Source organism: Artemia franciscana, chromosome 17, assembly GCF_032884065.1.
Source record: "Artemia franciscana chromosome 17, ASM3288406v1, whole genome shotgun sequence".
In the NCBI taxonomy this organism is placed as follows: domain Eukaryota; kingdom Metazoa; phylum Arthropoda; class Branchiopoda; order Anostraca; family Artemiidae; genus Artemia; species Artemia franciscana.
The window spans coordinates 32,898,781-32,917,979 of record NC_088879.1 but is presented as its reverse complement, the minus strand read 5'-3'; the positions used below and the strand labels follow the sequence as shown (position 1 = coordinate 32,917,979).

The window sequence follows — 19,199 nt, the reverse complement described above, 5'->3', positions numbered from 1 at the left end:
AGAGAAATAAGAATCCTTGAACAACGTGAATTCCAGCAACAAATTACTGAATTTTCGCATTGTATCGGATTAAACGACACTTCTTGACTACTAAAATCCTTGCGTCGGCAAATTATTGAGTAACATGTAGCAAATACTAAATTTCTGATAGTCTTTTCAGTCTACTACATTATTTTAATTTTTAAATTTTCAATTTTTTTCGAAGAAATGTTTTCTACGTTTAAGCCAAATATTTCTCAGCTCATCATTGCAGCTAAGCTCAAAAACCGGCTTGATGTGAGATTTTATCAGCATCTTTCTGAGAAAAATATGCAAATTGAAAACAGCTATAATAGTTTCAAACAGACTTTTTATAAATTAAATAAAAAAAGCAGGTTTTTAGCTGAAAGTATGGACCAACATTAAAGCTCAAAACGAACAGAAATCTTTCCGAATATGAAGAGCTGTCCCCTCCTCAATACCTTGCTCTTTACGCTAAATTTTGTCTGTTCGTCTCAATTTTTTAAGAACTAATAATGAAACACAGGAATATAAAATTAGAATATCAAGCTTTTTAAATATGCTAACAGCTTTAGCATAAAGAGCAGGGTATTGAGGAGGGGACAGCCCTTCATATACGTAATAATTTCTGTTCATTTTGAGTTTTGTTGCTACTCCTTACTTTCAGTTAAAAAAAAAACTTTTTCTTTTTTTATTTAATTTATGTTCGTTTTTCAAATAATACAAATAAATCTGTCTTACCCTCCATGAAATATACCCACCCTCACGGGAAACTCCTCCTTGAAAATTTCCTCCAAAATAAAGTGCACTCCCTCCGTCAAGCTCCCCCCAGACAGTTCCATCGTCTCTGAAAATCCCCCTCTCCATGACATTTCTTGCGGACAATTAAACCTGAAGAATTATCCTTCGCATATTTTCATTTGAAAAAGACTATTATATCTAATTGATTTCTCGACCACTCGGAAATGCCCCCTTCCGTAGAATTTTTTTCTCTTGAAATAAAAACACGTGGAAAATAGCACCCGGATATTTCCTCCTGAATATCTCCACATGCAAAATTGAGTTGGCAAAGAGAATGTAAGACAATTAAATGTAATTTTACATAGGAATTCCGTCAAATCCACCCCATTGTAAAATAGTCCCTGTAAAATTCACCCCATACGGAAATTTCCCTCCCCAAGGAATATTCTCCCAACAGAAATACACCCCAACTACAAAATTCCCCCCTAATTAAAAAATTATTCTAAATTTCAATTTTTTTTTCGAAGAAATGTGGTCTCCATTTAAACCAAATATTTTTCTGCTCAACATCGCAGCTGAATTCGAAAACCCGCTTGATGTGAGATTTTTTCAGCATCTTTCTGAGAAAAATACGTAAATTGGAAACAGCTCTAATAGGTTCAAACAAACCTTCTTATAAATTTTAGCTTATAGCTTACACAATCGTTACCCCCAAAAAGAAGTAGACAGGGATGAGACTATATCAAAATCTAATTTACAGTCATAGAAAAGGGCTGCAAGGAGAATTTCTATCTTCAACTAGCTTTTATGTAAAGAGCAGTCTTACGAAAAGCAAAATATTTTTTTTTAAGTTAAATAGAACATTATTTATTTTTTATTCTCCGACATTATCATGCTCTTCCTGAAAACACCGATTAAAATGAAAATGTGAAATACTCTGTTGCAATACTTCAGGAATTTTTTTTTTGTCTTATATATTTATATTTTCAGAGCTATAGTGTTTTTGATTGTTTAGCAATAATAATTAATTTTTGATCTGCAAATATAAAAACATTTACCAAATATTGAGTAAAAATAAAGCAACAAGAAGCAACATTATATACATAATTTACAGTTAAGCGAACAAACATGCGAATCAGCTGGTGGTTTGGCCCTACTTTTTCGCTACCTCTTTTTAACAGTTTATAATGAAGGGTTATAGGCTCCCTTTCTATAACTGATGCCTTGTACTTAATAATATTTTATGATTGGCATGAGCTCTGTCTTGTTGTTGTAATACATCGCTTATCGATATTTTCTCTTGTCAGAAGTTTCGGTTTTTAAGGCGTTACCGGTAGGTGGCCAAATGAGGACATCTTCTTCAGATAAATGCATAAATTTCAGATTTTATTGTTTGAATTGTTGAATTTACGCCTAAATTGTAGATTTCGAAATTTACGCAATATGTACTTTAAAACGATATGCTTGTCTTGAATTTCAGAAGAATATGGGTCGAAATATCTTTATTTATGCTTAAAATACTTTAGACGCCGGTAACTTGCGCATTACCTTGTCTCAAATGAAAAAAGAAAAAAAATAATTTTTTATCGATCTATAAGACAATCAATGTGTGTTCCTCCATGTATATATTCACAGATGTATTATTGGCTAGATTTGATTTTTTACAATGTTTCTCCGTAGACAACTTGATTGATTCTCAGGTTATTGTTAAATAGAAATACATTAGTTGTGAGGTATTCACAAATTATATCTTATCAAGCTGAAGGACCAGTGCAGCTGTTTATGCAACTGTGCTGATCTTCGACGGCTTTGCTGTTGCATCACACTAATAGAAGTAGCTATGAGCTTAAATTTTAATATTTTATGGCATTATCATTATTCCTTTAACAATGATCATTAGCAATGTCATCATTCCCTTAGGATTTTTTTAAGTATTATTTCACTATCATTAGTTATATAGCTTTCAAAATCTGATGGTATTTAGTCATCTATATATATAAAAATGTAGTGTCCGTCCGTCCGTCTGTCTGTTACACTATCTTTACCGTTACACGTTATTACCGTTATTACCGTTACACGACCTCAAAAAATTGAGGCTCTTTTTAAATTTTATTAAAGTGCTTAAAATATAAAAAACTGGTGATTGCACAAATATTTTAATATATTTTGACAATGGATTAAAGCAATTCGAAAACCTTAAAACAGAAAGCCAAAAGTTTGAAGTTTAGTAGAAATTGTTGAAGATAGAATGCTTGCTGCTCAAAGAAAATTTGTTAAAGTGTCAATTGACGTCAAAGGAGATTATTATTAAATTGCTTAAAATGTAAAAAACTGGTGATTGCACAAATATTTCTATATATTTTGACAATAAATTAAAGAAATTCGAAAAACAGAAAACAAAAAGTTTGAGTTTAGTAGAAATTGTTGAAGTTTAGAATGCCTGCTGCTCAAAGAAAATTTGTTAAAGTGTCAATTAATGTCAAAAAGAAATTATCCTAATATGTTACCAAAAACTGAACTCCAGAACGAAACACTGGAGCAACGCAAAACAAGGCTTGCGGCTCAAAGAGAAAGGGCCAGACTAAAAACTAAAAAAGAAAAAACTAAAAAAGAAAAAAACTAAAATATGACTTCAAAAAATAAAAAAAAAAATAAATAAAAAAGCTGAAAAAACACTAAAAAACTAAAAAAAAAGGAAAAAACTGTAATAAAAGATAAAAAAAGGGAACACCAGAGCAACGCAAAGCCAGGCTTGTGGCTCAAAGAGAAAGGGCAAGATTAGGTATGTCCAATTTACGTCATCAATTCGATCCAAAAATGCCATAGCGTTGCCAGGACCCAGAACACAAGGGACAATGAGAATCTATATATAGAAGCCTGCCACGTTCCATGCTGGGGCCCGACGGCGAAGCCGCTGGGACCCAGCTAGTTATTTAATAATAATGATTACTTATATACTCTTGTTTAAACAGGGTTTCCGCCTGCGATATTCTGAAAAATCACTTGCTTGTGGAAGTCAAATATATCTGGTTCATACCCTTCAAGAAATGACTATCAAGTCTCCTAACTACCCTAGTCCTTCGACACCTAATGCGGAATGCGAATGGGCTATTATGTCACCTCCAGGCACAAGCGTACAATTGGACTTTTTGGATCAGTTTGAATTTAATCGAGACTTGAGGTAATGCTATTTTAAAACGAAAGTAAAACAGTTCAAAATAGGGATGATACCTTTTTATTGACAGTGAATAGATATAAAATTATTTAACTGGATATTTCGAACACATATACGGTGTTCATCATCAGCAGTAAAACTAAAAGAAAAAACGTACAAACAACTTTCTTTTGACCCGTCGGACTCATACACAAAGAAGTTTAAGAACGAGTTAAAGAGTTTGAAAAAAAAAGGTATCATCCCTATTTTGAACTGTTTTACTTTCATCATGTAAAGGCAGTGTGGTCTTCGAAGTTATCTATGCCATTTTAAAATATTTTAACAGACCTTGAAGTTAAAAATATTGAAAAAGCATTGAAGGTTAAAAATTAAACGTTTAAGGTTAAAGGTTTAACAGTTTTTTTTTTTTGAGCAAGGAGACTTTTTCATTTAACTATATTTCTTTTGACTATTGATATACCTTTTCTAGGCTAGTGTGTAGAAAATACACTATCAAAAATTGAATATTAGCAAAAGATATATTTTAGTTCTTTTTGGTTCAAGTGAGTCTTCCGTCTTTGGCGCAATGTGAGGAAAATATGTATAAATGAATGGGAAAAATTTGTTTAATTATTTTGTTATGACGCTTCTGGTATTTAAATTCAAGATTTTAATGAGAAATATTCCATAAGTCTTGGTTGATTTTTTTTCGGGGACGACCCTGTTTCTCCTCTCATTTTCTTCAATTTTTTATGCTCTCTGGATAAATTTGCGTTCTCTTATAATTAACGTAAGGATACAAAATGACAACATGCATCGTGCAAATTACTTAAACCACAAGAATCACTTAGAACTCTCACTGTATTATTTTAAAATATTATGGATAATTTCTTATGTGAAATTATGATACCCATATTCATTCCTAAATTTTTCACCTCTAGATCTTTTTCGGCTTTATATTACTAAAATATTATTTTTAAGAGTCAGCACGCTAATGCTTGCCTAGTCAAGAGTCGTGTGCCGCCCATTTGTTTTTCTTCGTCCTTACAGCTTTGTATGAAAAATCAACAGCTGGGAAAGATTTATTTAATTAAAATTTAAAAGCACTAGGGGGAGTTTTTTAAAGACAAAATTAATTTGGAGGCAACCTTGCCCCTCTTTTGCCTTTTAGCCCCTGAGTATATTTATGATATTAAGTCAAAAATTTTATATATTTGTTTCGATCTGAATAGCTATGCCTCCCCCAGTATGGCTCAGAAGAATAAACATGGCTCCCCTAGTCCCAAGGCAAATGGGCCTAAACTATGTAATTTAAATATTATATACAGACTGGTTTTAGTAGAATAGATGGGTGTGTTTAATCTCGGCTGTCTGTTCATCTTGGAGCTCTTAAGGATTGTTTCGTGGGCTAAGAATTTCCCAGATATGCGCAACTGAAACAGTACGTTTACCACGTGTACATGTAATAAACAATACGTGTAATACGTCTAAATACGTGCAATAAACATAAGTACATAATTTGCACCAAAGTTCAAAAAATGTGTTATCCACAGAATCTCGGGATTGGTTGGGGGGGGGGGTTAGTTCAAGTTGGAAAATTCAAGGAGGGCTGACGGAGGGGCAATTGAAGCTTGAATGTTTACTTAGGATAGAAGCAACAGGCAAATTTAAAGTAATAAATTAACTAAGTAGATCCTGGCTATCAAACTGATGTATCGGCAGTAACATGGTTACAGCTTAAGAGGCAACTTTGAAAATTTAAAAGAATATTGGAAGGTTAATTTGACTTTGAATCTTGAATGAAGGAAGGGTCATAGGGGGGGGGGACTGAGTATCAGTCGTCTCCAGTCCACCTAAAAGTGTTTATATTGTAGGTTCCTATGGAACTTAAAATTTATCCACGGTTAAGGAGCGGGTCTAATCAAAATACACTCTGCATAACTGGGTTATCAAAATAACCGATCAAAAATATCTCAAGAATGACTAGGGGATTGGGCTGGAATTTTCATGGACTGTTGGAGAGGCCAAATGTACCTAGAATCGGATTTGAAGGAAGAGGACAAAGGCGCTAAATTATCTCGTCTCCAGCCCCTCTAAACGTTCCGAGACCAAAAGTACCTAGAATCGGGATTCTAAGGAAGAGGACAAAGGCGTTAAATTATCTCGTTTCCAGCCCTTCTCATTGTTTCCAGACCAAATGTACCTAGAATTCGGATTTGAAAGAAGAAGACAAAGGCGCCAAATTATCTTCTCTCCAGCCTTTCTTAACGTTTCGAGGCCAAAAGTACCTAGAATTTGGATTCGAAGGAAGAGTACAAAGGTGCTAAATTATTTCGTCTCCGGCTCTTCCTATCGTTTCGAGACCAAAAGTACCTAGAATTCGGTTTTGAAGGAGGAGATCAAAGGCGCTAAATTATTTCGTCTCCAGCCCTCCTCATCGTTTCGAGGCCAAATGTACCTAGAATTCGGATTTGAAGGAAGAAGACAAAGGTGCCAAATTATCTCGTCTCCAGCTCTTCTAAGCGTTTCGAGGCCAAAAGTACCTAGAATTTGGATTTGAAGGAAGAGAATAGAGCCGCTAAATTATCTCGTCTCCAGCCCTTCTAAACATTTTGATGCCAAAAGTGCCTAAAATTTGGATTTGAGGGAAGAGGACAAAGGTGCTAAATTATCTCGTCTCCTGCTCTTCTAAAAGTTTCGAGGCTAAAAGTACCTAGAATTTGGATTGTAAGGAAGAGGACAAAGGCGCCGAATTTACTCGTCTCTAGGCCTTATTAACGTTGCGAGGCCAAAAGTACCTAGAATTTGGATTTGAAGGAGGAGGACAAAGGTGCCAAATTATTACGTCTCCAGCCCTTCTTAACGTTTCGAGGCCAAATGTACCTAGAATTTGGATTTGAAAGAAGAAGATAAAGGCGCCAAATTACCTCGTCTCCAGCCCTTCTTAACGTTTTGAGGCCAAAAATGCCTAGAATTTGAATTGTAAAGAAGAAGCCAAAGGCGCTAAATTATCTCGTCTCCAGCTTTTCAAAACGTTTCGAGGCCAAAAGTACCTAGAATTTGGCTTTGAAGGAAGAAGACAAAGGTGCCAAATTATATCGTCTCCAGCCCTTCTTAACGTTTCGAGGCCAAATGTACCTAGAATTTGGATTTCAAAGAAGAAGACAAACGCGCCAAATTATCTCGTCCCTGGCCCTTCTTATCGTTTCGATGTCAAAAGTACCCGGAATTTGGATTTGAAGGAAGAGAACAAAGGCGCTAAATTATTTCGTCTCCAGCTTTTCTAAACGTTTAGAGGCGAAAAGTACCTAGAATTTGAATTGTAAGGAAGAGGATAAAGGCGCCAAATTATCTCGTCTCCAGCCCTTTTTAACGTTTCGAGGCCAAAAGTACCTAGAATTTGGATTTGAAGGAAAAGGACAAAGGTGCTGAATTACTTCGTCTCCAGCCCTTCTTATCGTTTCGAGACCAAATGTATCTAGAATTCGAATTTGAAGGAAGAAGACAAAGGCGCCAGATTATCTCGTTTCCAGCTCTTCTAAACGTTTCGAGGCCAAAAGTACCTAGAATTCGGATTTGAAGGAAGAGGATACAGGCGCTAAATTATCTTGTCTCCAACCCTTCTAAACACTTTGGGGTCAAAAGTACCTAGAATTTGGATTTGAAGGAAGTAGACAAAGGCGTTAAATTATCTTGTCTCCAGCTCATCTAAACGTTTCGAGGCTAAAAGTACCTAGAATTTGAATTGTAAGGAAAAGGACAAAGGCGCCAAATTATCTCGTCTCCAGCCCTGCTTAACGTTTCGAGGCCAAAAGTACCTAGAATTTGGTTTTGAAGGAGGAGATCAAAGGCGCTAAATTATTTCGTCTTCAGCCCTTTTTATCGTTTCGAGGCCAAATGTACCTTGAATTCAGATTTGAAGGAGGAAGACTAAGGTGCCAAATTATCTCGTCTCCAGCTCTTCTAAACGTTTCGAGGCCAAAAGTACCTAGAATTTGGATTTGAAGGAAGAGGGTAGAGGCGCTAAATTATCTCGTCTCCAGCCCTTCTAAACATTTCCAGGCTAAAAGTACCTAGAATTCGGATTTGAAGGAAGAAGACAAAGAGGCCAAATTATCTCGTCTCCAGCCCATCTAAGTGTTTTGCAATGAGGTCCTGTGGAGGATCGATATTCTTGAATGGATGAAGTTCCCAGATAAATTGAAAGACCCTAAGTAAACCTAGTTTTTGTTTAAGAATGTATCTGTGATATCTTAGGAAGGCTGGGGCATTGAGAAGAAACTTCTACAGGGGGTTTGGGTAGCATATGGAGCCTTGAAGTGTTGTGCATATTAAGACTTGAGGGAGCCCAAACAATTTTTTTTTCGATCATTCTAAAAGTGTTTAAGCTATAAATCCTTGTGAAATATTTTTTACAATGTTATAGTGATGTATATCGAAAGGCTTTAGATATACACAGGTTACCAAATGATTTCGCATGTAGTATTTCAGGGACTATTTGGGGGATCTAGTTCTAACTTTCAGAGGGATTGGGAGAAGGTGACTAAGAAAACTTCAAATCCTGTGGGAGCGGGTGAGGGAATTAAACGTTTTTGTTTCTGAAAGTTTCATTTGTTTTATAAAGGGCTAATAATTTTCTTTTAGAGTCTTGAAACAAACTTCGGTGTTCCTTGCCGGAATTCATTTTGCAAGACAGTGGAATTCTATATTTGAATTTATATTTCGATTCTATGTCCAAGGACCGTCCTCTGCAAAGCAAATATATAAAAGAAAAGATACTTAGATCAAAATACAACCATTAAAACTGTAAGTTTCTTTTCTTTTATATATTTGCTTTGCTGAGGTCGGCCCTTGGACATAGGGTCGGAATATTCATTCAAATATAAAATTCCAATGTCTTGCAAAAAGACTTCCGTATTGTTCTTCTTGTTGATGATGTTTGTGCCCATAAATAGGTAATTTCTTTCCAATCGGCCAAGATACTTAACATTTTTGTGTCACCCAGATAAGGAAGGGTCACTGGAATTTCAATTTATTGGTCTTCTAGAACCAAAAGACTATAAGACTTGTTAAATTAAAAAAAGAGGACTGGAATTTTATATCTCTAATCAGATTAAATTTTACATGTAAAAGTTCTTGGGCTATTTGCCCTTTGCAATAAGAAATTTTGAAGCATGTTCACTGAAAAAGCCCCAAAGTTCGTTTTGTTCCTGATAGGTTTGAACGTTGAAGGGTATGTAGATAGGTTCAGGTAGACCTTATTGAAGACAAACAATTTTGAGTTCAATTGTATCTATATACGAAACCCGAACCTAAGCTTTTTTCTCAATTTAAATTGAAATTACAAGGAAAGAGGGCAGGATCAATGAAGTTCCCCTTGGTCCAGTGAATAAAGAAAAATGTGCCCCAGGTAAACCTGCAAAAATATTTTCTGCATATTAATATATTGACTTGAAACTTACAGTGCCTGCAGACGAGGAAAAAATGACGCCCATGAGGATAAAAAATAAAGAAGAAATTTTGTTGTATTGATTCCTGATGCCCAAAATTTACTTTCTGTATCTCAATCTTTTTTTTTAATCCATCAAATAATCCCTTTTCAGCTGTTATACAAATGGAGTGGAAGTCAGAGACGGCGCTAGTGCAAGGTCAAATCTACTGGGGAAATTTTGTGGTACGAAACCTGGGACGATAACTTCATCTTCCAACGCTTTATACATAAGATTCTACACAAGAGCTTCTCCAAAAGCTGGGTTTTCAGCTCGTTTATCAATAGGTAATTTCTAAATTTGGTTTTTGAAACTTTTCCCTAGGATCGACAATGAAGCCATGGTTTCTAGAATGTGACTAAGTAGTTGTGTATAGAAATCCATACAATTTGTCTTTTATATTTTTGTAAAAATTTGACCCTACTTCACCAAAAACACCCGTTTGTGTAAGTTTTGTAATATAGTTATTTTGTTCAAAAATTAGTATGAAGATTAGTCTTTATTATTGTTGTTTTTTTGCATTGAAAAGATCTTTTCAATGGTAATTTTTTTTTTTACTGAATATATATAAGAATTTAAGGAAGTTTTTACAGCTTAGTTTTAATTCAGAGACTAAAAATTTTGAATTCAAAAATTTTGGGAACTCAGACAATAAAATACTACAGTAAGTCTCAAAATATCATTTTTTCCCAAAGTCCTCTAAGATATTTGAGATATTCAGAACCTGTAAATTCAGACAACTAAAATTCTGAATTAGGGCAATACAACACTAAATTTGAACCTCTAACTACGGTTTTGAGAAACTCAGACTTTCATAAATTGAAACAATACAATACAATTTAGTATTTCGAATGCATAACTTTTTTTTTCATTTAGCTCGTTGTGGCGGAACTGTTGTTGGCAACCGAGGTGTCATCACATCTCCCAATTTCCCTGGTACATACGAACCCAATTCAAACTGTACCTGGCACATCAATGGTCCAGATGGCCATGCCTTGAACTTTTATTTCACTTCGATTGATTTACCTGCTGGATTGAACTGTTCAACCAGAGACTATGTAGAAATAGCTGATGCTAATTACACAGGTAATAATGTTTGGATCAATAGAATTCTGGCGATTTTTTCAGAATGATATTATTTCAGGTAGGGGGGAAAGGGGCCTCTTCTGCAAAGTAAAAAGATTTTATAGGCATTATAGTAACGTGCTGAAAAGCAATGGGCTGGTCTTAAATTTCACTGCTACTACAACAGCAAAGGTGATATATTCAATAATGCGCTTTCCTATGTTCTCCATTGAACAATTTCTGGACACATCATGTGTAGCGCATTTCTCCTTGGCTCCTCCTTCGTCTGTTTGCAATGACGGGTTTTACCGATGGCTGGTCGTATATGTTGTAAGAATGGTTTAAAAAAACTTCAACGTTAGTTCCTCTGCTTACCACGTCTATTTGTGGGGCTGTAATTTGTCCCATTTCTGAAACAAACATGCAGTACTGTATACTTAGCTCTGTGTACAGTACTGTATATATATATACCTTAGCTGTGGCTACTACTAATGGCAAATAATCATAGTACGGCTACTTTTTGTATCCCATTTCTGAAACAAACGTGCAGTACTATATATATATTACCTTAGCTGTGGCTGCTACTAATAGTAACTAATTATAGTAGACTACTTTTTTGTAACAAAATCAGAAAGCAATGCGTAAACGATATCCTCTTGGTTTATGTTCACTTTGTGATTTTTAGTATACTGTTTTTTTTGCTATACTATGATTTTCAAATACAAACGAAAGAGTTAAATATCTATGTTATTTTATATTTTGGATTCAACTATAAATTTACTGATTTGTTCTTTTGGAATTTTGTGTATATGGTTGAAAATAAGTTGAAAATTAGGATGAAAATCGTTGAAAAAAGACAATTTTCCCATTTTGTAAACGATTCTTTATCCTTCCACAGGAAAAAGTATGAACTATGATTCTGACTCGGTGATTTGATAGCTCTGAGACTTGATACAAGTGTCTTGTTGTTTTGACGCAAATCACAGCTGGAGGCTAGTTATGGAATCATTTGTTTTAGCGGAAAAATATGCCCTAAGTATTCTGTCATAGCTTCTTAAGAGCTTAGAATATTTTTCTTTTGGAGGGGGCCGAGTTAAAACCAAAGAACTGTCTTTTAAGCTCTATTTTATCGTTGAAAGTCATCTTTTTGACCAGTCACAAGGTTTCATCGAGTTTCTTCCCTATGTTGGCCTACAGTTATGCTTGCAAAAAAAAAAAAATGAAAAGCCACGAAACTCTTCGTTCTTGATTGGGTTTTTAAAATAATAATAAATAAAGACAATAAACAAATGATGAAAATACTATTTAGATAGAAGTATCTTGTTGTTTTGACGCAAATCATAGCTGCAGGCTAGTCATGGAATCATTTGTTTTAGCGGAAAAATATGCCTTAAGTATTCTGTCACAGCTTCTTAAGAGCTTATAATATTTTTCTTTTGGAGGGGGCCGAGTTAAAACCAAAGAACTGTCTTTTGATCTATATTTTCTCGTTGAAAGTCATCTTTTTGTCCAGTCACAAGGTTTCATCGAGTTTCTTCCCTATGTCGGCCTACAGTTATGCTTGCAAAAAAAAAATGGAAAGCCACGAAACTCTTCGTTCTTATTTGGGTTTTTAAAATAATAATAAATAAAGACAATAAATAAATGATGAAAATACTATTTAGATAGAAGTATCTTGTTGTTTTGACGCAAATCACAGCTGCAGGCTAGTCATGGAATCATTTGTTTTAGCGGAAAAATATGCCTTAAGTATTCTGTCACAGCTTCTTAAGAGCTTATAATATTTTTCTTTTGGAGGGGGCCGAGTTAAAACCAAAGAACTGTCTTTTAAGTTATATTTTCTCGTTGAAAGTCATCTTTTTGTCCAGTCACAAGGTTTCATCGAGTTCTTTTCCTATGTCGGCCTACAGTTATGCTTGCGAAAACAAAAATGGAAAGCCACGAAACTCTTCGTTCTTATTTGGGTTTTTAAAATAATAATAAATAAAGACAATAAATAGATGATGAAAATACTATTTGGTTACAAGTATCTTGTTGTTTTGACGCAAATCACAGCTGCAGGCTAGTCATGGAATCATTTGTTTTAGTGGAATAATATGCCTTAAGTATTCTGTCATAGCTTCTTAAGAGCTTAGAATATTTTTCTTTTGGAGAGGGCCGAGTTAAAACCAAAGAAGTGTCTTTTAAGCTGTATTTTCAAATAGTTCGTGGTAACGAACTGTAGTAAGGAGCGACCCGGCTCAATAGTAACCAAAACTCTAAAAAATGGGATTTTGATACCAATAGCTACATCAAAAGAATTAAATTTTAATGCTGGTTTTAAATATATAAGTTTTATCAAGTTTAGTCTTGCCCATCAAAAGTTACGAGCCTGAGAAAATTTGCGTTATTTTAGAAAATAGGGGGAAACACCCCCTAAAAGTCATAGAATCTTAACGAAAATCACACCATCAGATTCAGTGTATCAGAGAACCCTACTGTAGAAGTTTCGAGCTCTTATCTACAAAAATGTGGAATTTTGCATTTTTTGCCAGAAGGCAGATCACGGATGCGTGCTTTTTTTTTTTTTTTTGTTTTTTTTTCCAGGGGTGATCGTATCGACCCAGTTGTCCTAGAATATTGCAAGAGGGCTCATTCTAACAGAAATGAAAAGTTCTTGTGTCCTTGTAGAAGTGACCCAAAAAAATTGGAGGGCACCTAGGCCCCCTCCCACGCTAATTATTTTCCCAAAGTCAACGGATCAAAATTCTGAGATAGCCATTTTATCCAGCGTAGTCGAAAAACCTTATAACTATGTCTTTGGGGACGACTTACTCCCCCACAGTCCCCGTGGGAGGGGCAACAAGTTACAAACTTTTACCTGTGCTTACGTATAGTAATGGTTATTGGGAAGTATACAGGCGTTTTCAGGAGGATTTTTTTGGTTGGGGGAGGGGTTGAGAAGAGGGGGATGTGCTGGGGGAACTTTCCATCGAGAATTTGTCATGGGAGAAGAAAATGTCCATGAAGGGAGTTCAGGATTTACTAGCATTATTTAAAAAAAAAAAACAATTAAAAAATAAATGTGAAAAAGCTTTTTCAGCTGGAAGTAAGGAACAGCAATAAAACTTAAAACAAACAGAAATTATTACCCATATGAGGGGCTCACCTCCTTCTAATACCTCGCTCTTTACGCTAAAGTTTTTTAGTAATTTCAACTATTTATTCTACGGCTTTTGTGATTCAGGGATCATTCTTAATGAATTGGGATAAAATTTAAGCTTTAGTGTAAAGAGCGAGGTACTGACGATGGGGCGAATCCCCTCATATATGTAATAAAAACATGAGAATACAGAAGTTCTTTACGTAAGCTAATTTAAAGCTAATTTATAAGTTACGTAAATCTTTTACCAATCAAAAGACTCGAAAAAATTAAAAGTTCTAGTTGCCTTTTTAATTAACCAAAAAATCGGAGGGCAACTAGGCTTTGTCCCCCGCTCTTTTTTTCTCAAAATCATTCGGTCAAAATTATGAGAAAGCCATTTAGCGAAAAAAAAAAAAAAAATGCAAATTTCGTTTTGATTATTCCTCTGCGGTGAGCCAAAATCAAAACATGCATTGATTCAAAAACGTTCAGAAATTAAAAAAAAAAAACAAGTTTTTTTAACTGAAAGTAAGGAGCGACATTAAAACTTGAAACGCACAGAAATTACTTTGTATGTGAAAGAGGCTGCTTCCTCATCAACATCCCGCTCTTTACGCTAAAGTTTTTTACTGTTTTAAAAAGAAGAATTGAGAGAAAGAGTCAAACTTTAGCGTAAAGAACGGGGCGCTGATGAGGAAGCAGCCTCTTTCATATACGAAGTAATTTCTGTGCGTTTTAAGTTTTAATGTCGCTCCTTACTTTCAGTTAAAAAAACTTGTTTTTTTTTTTAATCTCGTTGAAAGTCATCTTTTTGTCCAGTCACAAGGTTTCATCGAGTTCTTTTCCTATGTCGGCCTACAGTTATGCTTGCGAAAAAAAAAATGGAAAGCCACGAAACTCTCCGTTTTTATTTGGGTTTTTAAAATAATAATAAATAAAGACAATAAATAAATGATGAAAATACTATTTAGATACAAGTATCTTGTTGTTTTGACGCAAATCACAGCTGCATGCTTCTCATGGAATCATTTCTTTTAGCGGAAAAATATGCCTTAAGTATTCTGTCATAACTTCTTAAGAGCTTAGAATATTTTTCTTTTGGAGGGGGCCGAGTTAAAACCAAAGAACTGTCTTTTAAGCTATATTTTCTCGTTGAAAGTCATCTTTTTGTCCAGTCACAAGGTTTCATTGAGTTTCTTCCCTATGTCGGCCTACAGTTACGCTTGCGAAAAAAAAATGGAAATCCACGAAACTCTTTGTTCTTATTTGGGTTTTTCAAATAATAATAAATAAAGACAATTAATAAATGATGAAAATACTATTTAGATACAAGTATCTTAGTGTTTTGACGCAAGTCACAGCTGCATTTGTTTTAGCGGAAAAATATGCCTTAAGTATTCTGTCATAGCTTCTTAAGAGCTTAGAATATTTTTCTTTTGGAGGGGGCCGAGTTAAAACCAAAGAACTGTCTTTTAAGCTATATTTTCTCATTGAAAGTCATCTTTTTGTCCAGTCACAAGGTTTCATCGAGTTTTTTCCCTATGTCGGCCTACAGTTATGCTTGCGAAAAAAAAAAATGGAAAGCCACGAAACTCTTCGTTCTTATTTGGGTTTTTAAAATAATAATAAATAAAGACAATAAATAAATGATGAAAATACTAAATAGATAATAATTTATATCAATTAAAATAATAAATAAGGAAAATATAAGTTTTAAAAAAAGAAAACATTTATTTTTTAATATTTTAAGTTTTCACTTACTTTTCCCTCTTTTCTAGCTTTTTCTTTTTATTTCTGTTTTCTTTCTTTTTGGTATTTAATGCAGAAAGAAAGAAAAATATAAGTATAGATTAATAGCTTCTTTTTTTAAATTTTTCTTGATGACACTTAAGTTTTAGTAAATTGCAGGATCCTTCATGAAATTCTACCTTGGTACTAATTTTTCTGCGTTTAATTGTGGCAAGTTATAGACTTTGACAATATGAAATTTCAATATTTTCAGAGCTATGAAAATCAAATCAAAAGGTAAATAAATCATTTCAATGCGTAACTACAGTAATTAATGAATTCGCATTAATTTAAAAATTATTCATTTAGCACACTAATTTAAAGCCAGGAAACTGAGGTAAGTTAGTTGCAAAAAAAAATAACATTTGTATTTATTTTACTAATATCATAATATATAAGCCCCTTCTAAGCCCCTTCTTGGAGCTTTCGAATTTGACGTCGAAAGTAAATATAGTAGCAGTGGGAAATTTTGTCCAGAAGGGCCTTATTAGTCGAAAGTCGAGTGTTACATGATTTAGTTTGGTTGTTGTTGTATATGTAAGAAAAATGGCTTTAAATATAGTCATTCATTCATTCATTCATTCATATAATTTTATTTCAGAAAATACAGCAGTCTTTTGCGGCCAAACTGTACCCGTCACCGAAATTGAAACGAGTAGCAGCCATGCAACTGTTCGATTCATAAGTGACAACCGGGCCGAAAGTAGATCAGGATTCCGACTTGTCTATAACGCTTCAGTGGAGGGTAAGTTCTTTGGGGTAGGATCTGGCGCATAAAATTTTCCCGAAAGATTGAAAGAACATTCTTAAAGGTAGTAAGTAAATCCGTTCTGGCGTAAAAAGACTGGTTTTGTATCCTATGGCTTCAATCTACTACTGCTACTACCACTAAAAACCCATTGCAGCGCCAAGCGACCGGAGCTCAACACAGCTACGCAGGGTCCTCCTTCATTCCCATTCTGTTCAAAGTCCCCCTCTTTTCAGGCTCCCAAGAAATTTCCATTTCTATATCCTTCAATCCCTCTGATAGCTTCAATCCTTCCATTATTTTATTTATCCCTCCCTTTTAAGTTGTGCTGTTTGCAATTATTTATCGTTCAATCAGGTAAAAAAAAGCTCTTAGCCCATTGCTATGAGCCAAAGGGCAACAGTTTTGATTGGTTTATTCTATCAAAATATTTGTTTTTGTAAAAATTTACCAGTTTATCCACACAGTTATGATCACCCTAATTAGTTTTTTTGCATCTAGTTATAAAGATGAATGATCCAGTAGCCAAACATAAGGAGTCTATGTTAATTGTGTTGCGAAAGCAATACCTTGGTTTTGTCCCGTTTTTTTTTCTATGCCGCCGATGTCGTCTTATTCCTGGAAAATGGTAAGGGTCTAACCTGTGCGGTTTTTATGGAAAGTGTGAACCTCAGGCCGAATTGATGAATATGGCATTACATTCTGGAAAGCTCCGCAGAACTCTTGCCTGGGGCCAAAAAAGATGGTTTTTGCTTGTTCACGAGCCAGAGCCTATGGTGTGCGAAGTGAACTGGAGTTATGTAGCCTATGTCAGAGAGGAGTATCTGAAGTTGTGCAGCCAAGCTTTCGTTTCATCAAACCATGTTTCTGCTTTCGAGTGGAAAGCTCCGTTCTAGCAGGCAAGCAGGCAGGCAACACTTTCAAATTGAAGATGAACTAAAATCTATAAGTGTGGTGACGCTAGAAAGTTGGCCTACGGAAAAAAAAATCAACTTTTAACTAAGACAAATAGAATTTTTTTTTTCGATGGCAATCGATAGCTCTTGATGAGCTGATCAATGTCTATGTCATCGATGTTTTGGTACAAAAATTCCTTCATGAGATATACTAGTTTGAAAGTTTCAAGGGGTTGCCAACTTCAGTAGTAGGGTACACACTGAAACCAAAAATGAGCCGATTTCCAATTGTGAGACATGTTGTAAGAAAGGTCGGTTGTTTGCTCATAATCATCTTCGGCAGTGAGGGGTTTGCAAATTTTGCTATTTGGTGTACCTATTATTTGTTTCCAGTGTATTTGATGGTAAGACCGAGTTGGTTCCAGTGGTAAGACATGTAGGGAACTTGTAAGTAATAATCGTTTGTTAGGCTACAATCATCTTTAGTGAAGAGGGGTTTGTAACTTTTGCTAGTTTGTGTAGCCTACCCATACTCACTGTAACCTAGAATTAAGTGTTTACGCAACGGGTACAAACGATAACGTAAAACAACGAGGCAGTTCCGTAATAAATAATAGAGTATCATCTATGGTATTTTGATCCTGAAAAGTTACGTATAGCTTTATAATACCAACTAGATTATATAAGATACTAGCTGTTGGGATGGCGCTTCGCGCCACCCCAACACCTAGTTGATTGGGGTGCTTCGTGATTGCTAATCGAACATTCCCTGTGTCCCCGTCGTTATTTATATATCCCCCCCTGTGCCCCCCGGCGTCCCCGTTGTAGTTATGTCCCTGTGTCCCGGTCGTCATTTATATTTCCTGTGTCCCGGTCGTCATTTGTGTCCCGGTGTCCCAGTCTGTAATTTCTCTTTGAGTGTCCCGGTCGTCATTTATATTCCCAGTGTCCCGGTCGTCATTTGTGTCCCGGTTTCCTGGTCTGTAATTTCGTCAGTCGACAAACAACTTCATGACGGAATAATGCTCAATCCTCATAATGACGCCAGTCGACAAACATGACGTCAGTCGACACACAAACATGACGTCAGTCGACAGACACACAAACAAACAACTTATTTTATATACATAGATAGATTGTTCCAAGTCTTGATCCGTCACGATGTCTACGATTGAAAAGGATATAGTTGAACTGGCTGCAAAGTCAATTTAGTCTCTTCTTTCGATATTCTTTTGTTAATGTTGTTTTTTCAACGCTGAGGAATAGCCTTTGATCATGTGATTACTGATCGCATTCTCCTTTGAACATACCGTTTTAAAAGCTTCGATAGGCTGACAACTTCAGCGTTTAACCGATAGCAAAGAAACAAAACCAAAGTGTTGCTATCGCAACACTTTATTCGGCGAAGCCGAACAAAGGTTGCCGCAACACTTCACGCTGCTCAGGCAACGTAGGTCTAGTTTATGTGTCCTTTCCTTCAAAACTGTGTTGTTTATAATTATTATTGTTCAATGGGGATCATATTTTTAAAGGAAAGGGGTAAATAAACTCTTAACACACTGCTCTGTGCTAAAAGGCAACACATCTAATGCGTTTATTCTATCCAAATATGTGTTTTTGTAAAAACTTTACCAGGCTATATGCATAGTTATGATTACCCTAACTAGTTTGGATTTACTGATAAAGATGCATGGTCCTATAGTCAAACACAAAAACTGTCTAAATATAGTAGGCTAAGGATGAATATCAAGGCTTAACAAGAAGAGCCCTGCCTTTCCAGACTTGTTAGCTCTAAATAACTGACCAAAGGTGAACAAAAGTATCAAGCTGTCTTACTTCATAAGCTTTTTCACCCCATCTAAATCTATATAAGCGGGAAGTTTACTATGTTATTTAGTTGGCTGGCTTTGATCAGGAATTTATAATAGACTTTAATCATATATATTTTTTTTTAATCATCTTATTCATGCCAAAGGAGTATTAAGCTTTCTCATTGCGAAATCCTATCAAAGACAGTTGATCTAACGTTAATTTCAAAGAAAACCATAGTGAAACAAACCTTCTTAAGAATTATTTCACCCTTTAAGAAATTTATGAAAACCTTGTGTGTCTGATCTTAGCTTTTCAGTTGAATAATATTTTGTATTAGAGAGGATAAGATTTGTTGATCATAAAATACTTTAACAATATTATG

The 19,199-nt window shown here is 35.1% G+C and overlaps 1 protein-coding gene across 16 annotated transcripts in view; it reads left to right on the top strand.

The window, feature by feature from the left end:
• The window catches only part of LOC136038156 (cubilin-like), a 321,162-nt gene that overhangs the window by 204,231 nt on the left and 97,732 nt on the right, over positions 1–19,199 (top strand). For 15 of the 16 annotated variants that reach the window (XR_010620136.1, XR_010620138.1, XR_010620137.1 and 12 more), the window contains 4 exons: positions 3,714–3,922; positions 9,499–9,671; positions 10,261–10,470; positions 15,963–16,106. The exons of the other annotated variant lie outside the window; for it this stretch is intronic. Coding sequence is in view for 12 of the 15 variants with exons in the window: in XM_065721206.1 (XP_065577278.1) it covers positions 3,714–3,922; positions 9,499–9,671; positions 10,261–10,470; positions 15,963–16,106 (736 nt within the window). In the remaining 3 variants the exon portion in view is untranslated. The remainder of the gene's footprint in view (positions 1–3,713; positions 3,923–9,498; positions 9,672–10,260; positions 10,471–15,962; positions 16,107–19,199) is intronic. 16 annotated transcript variants of the gene reach the window in all.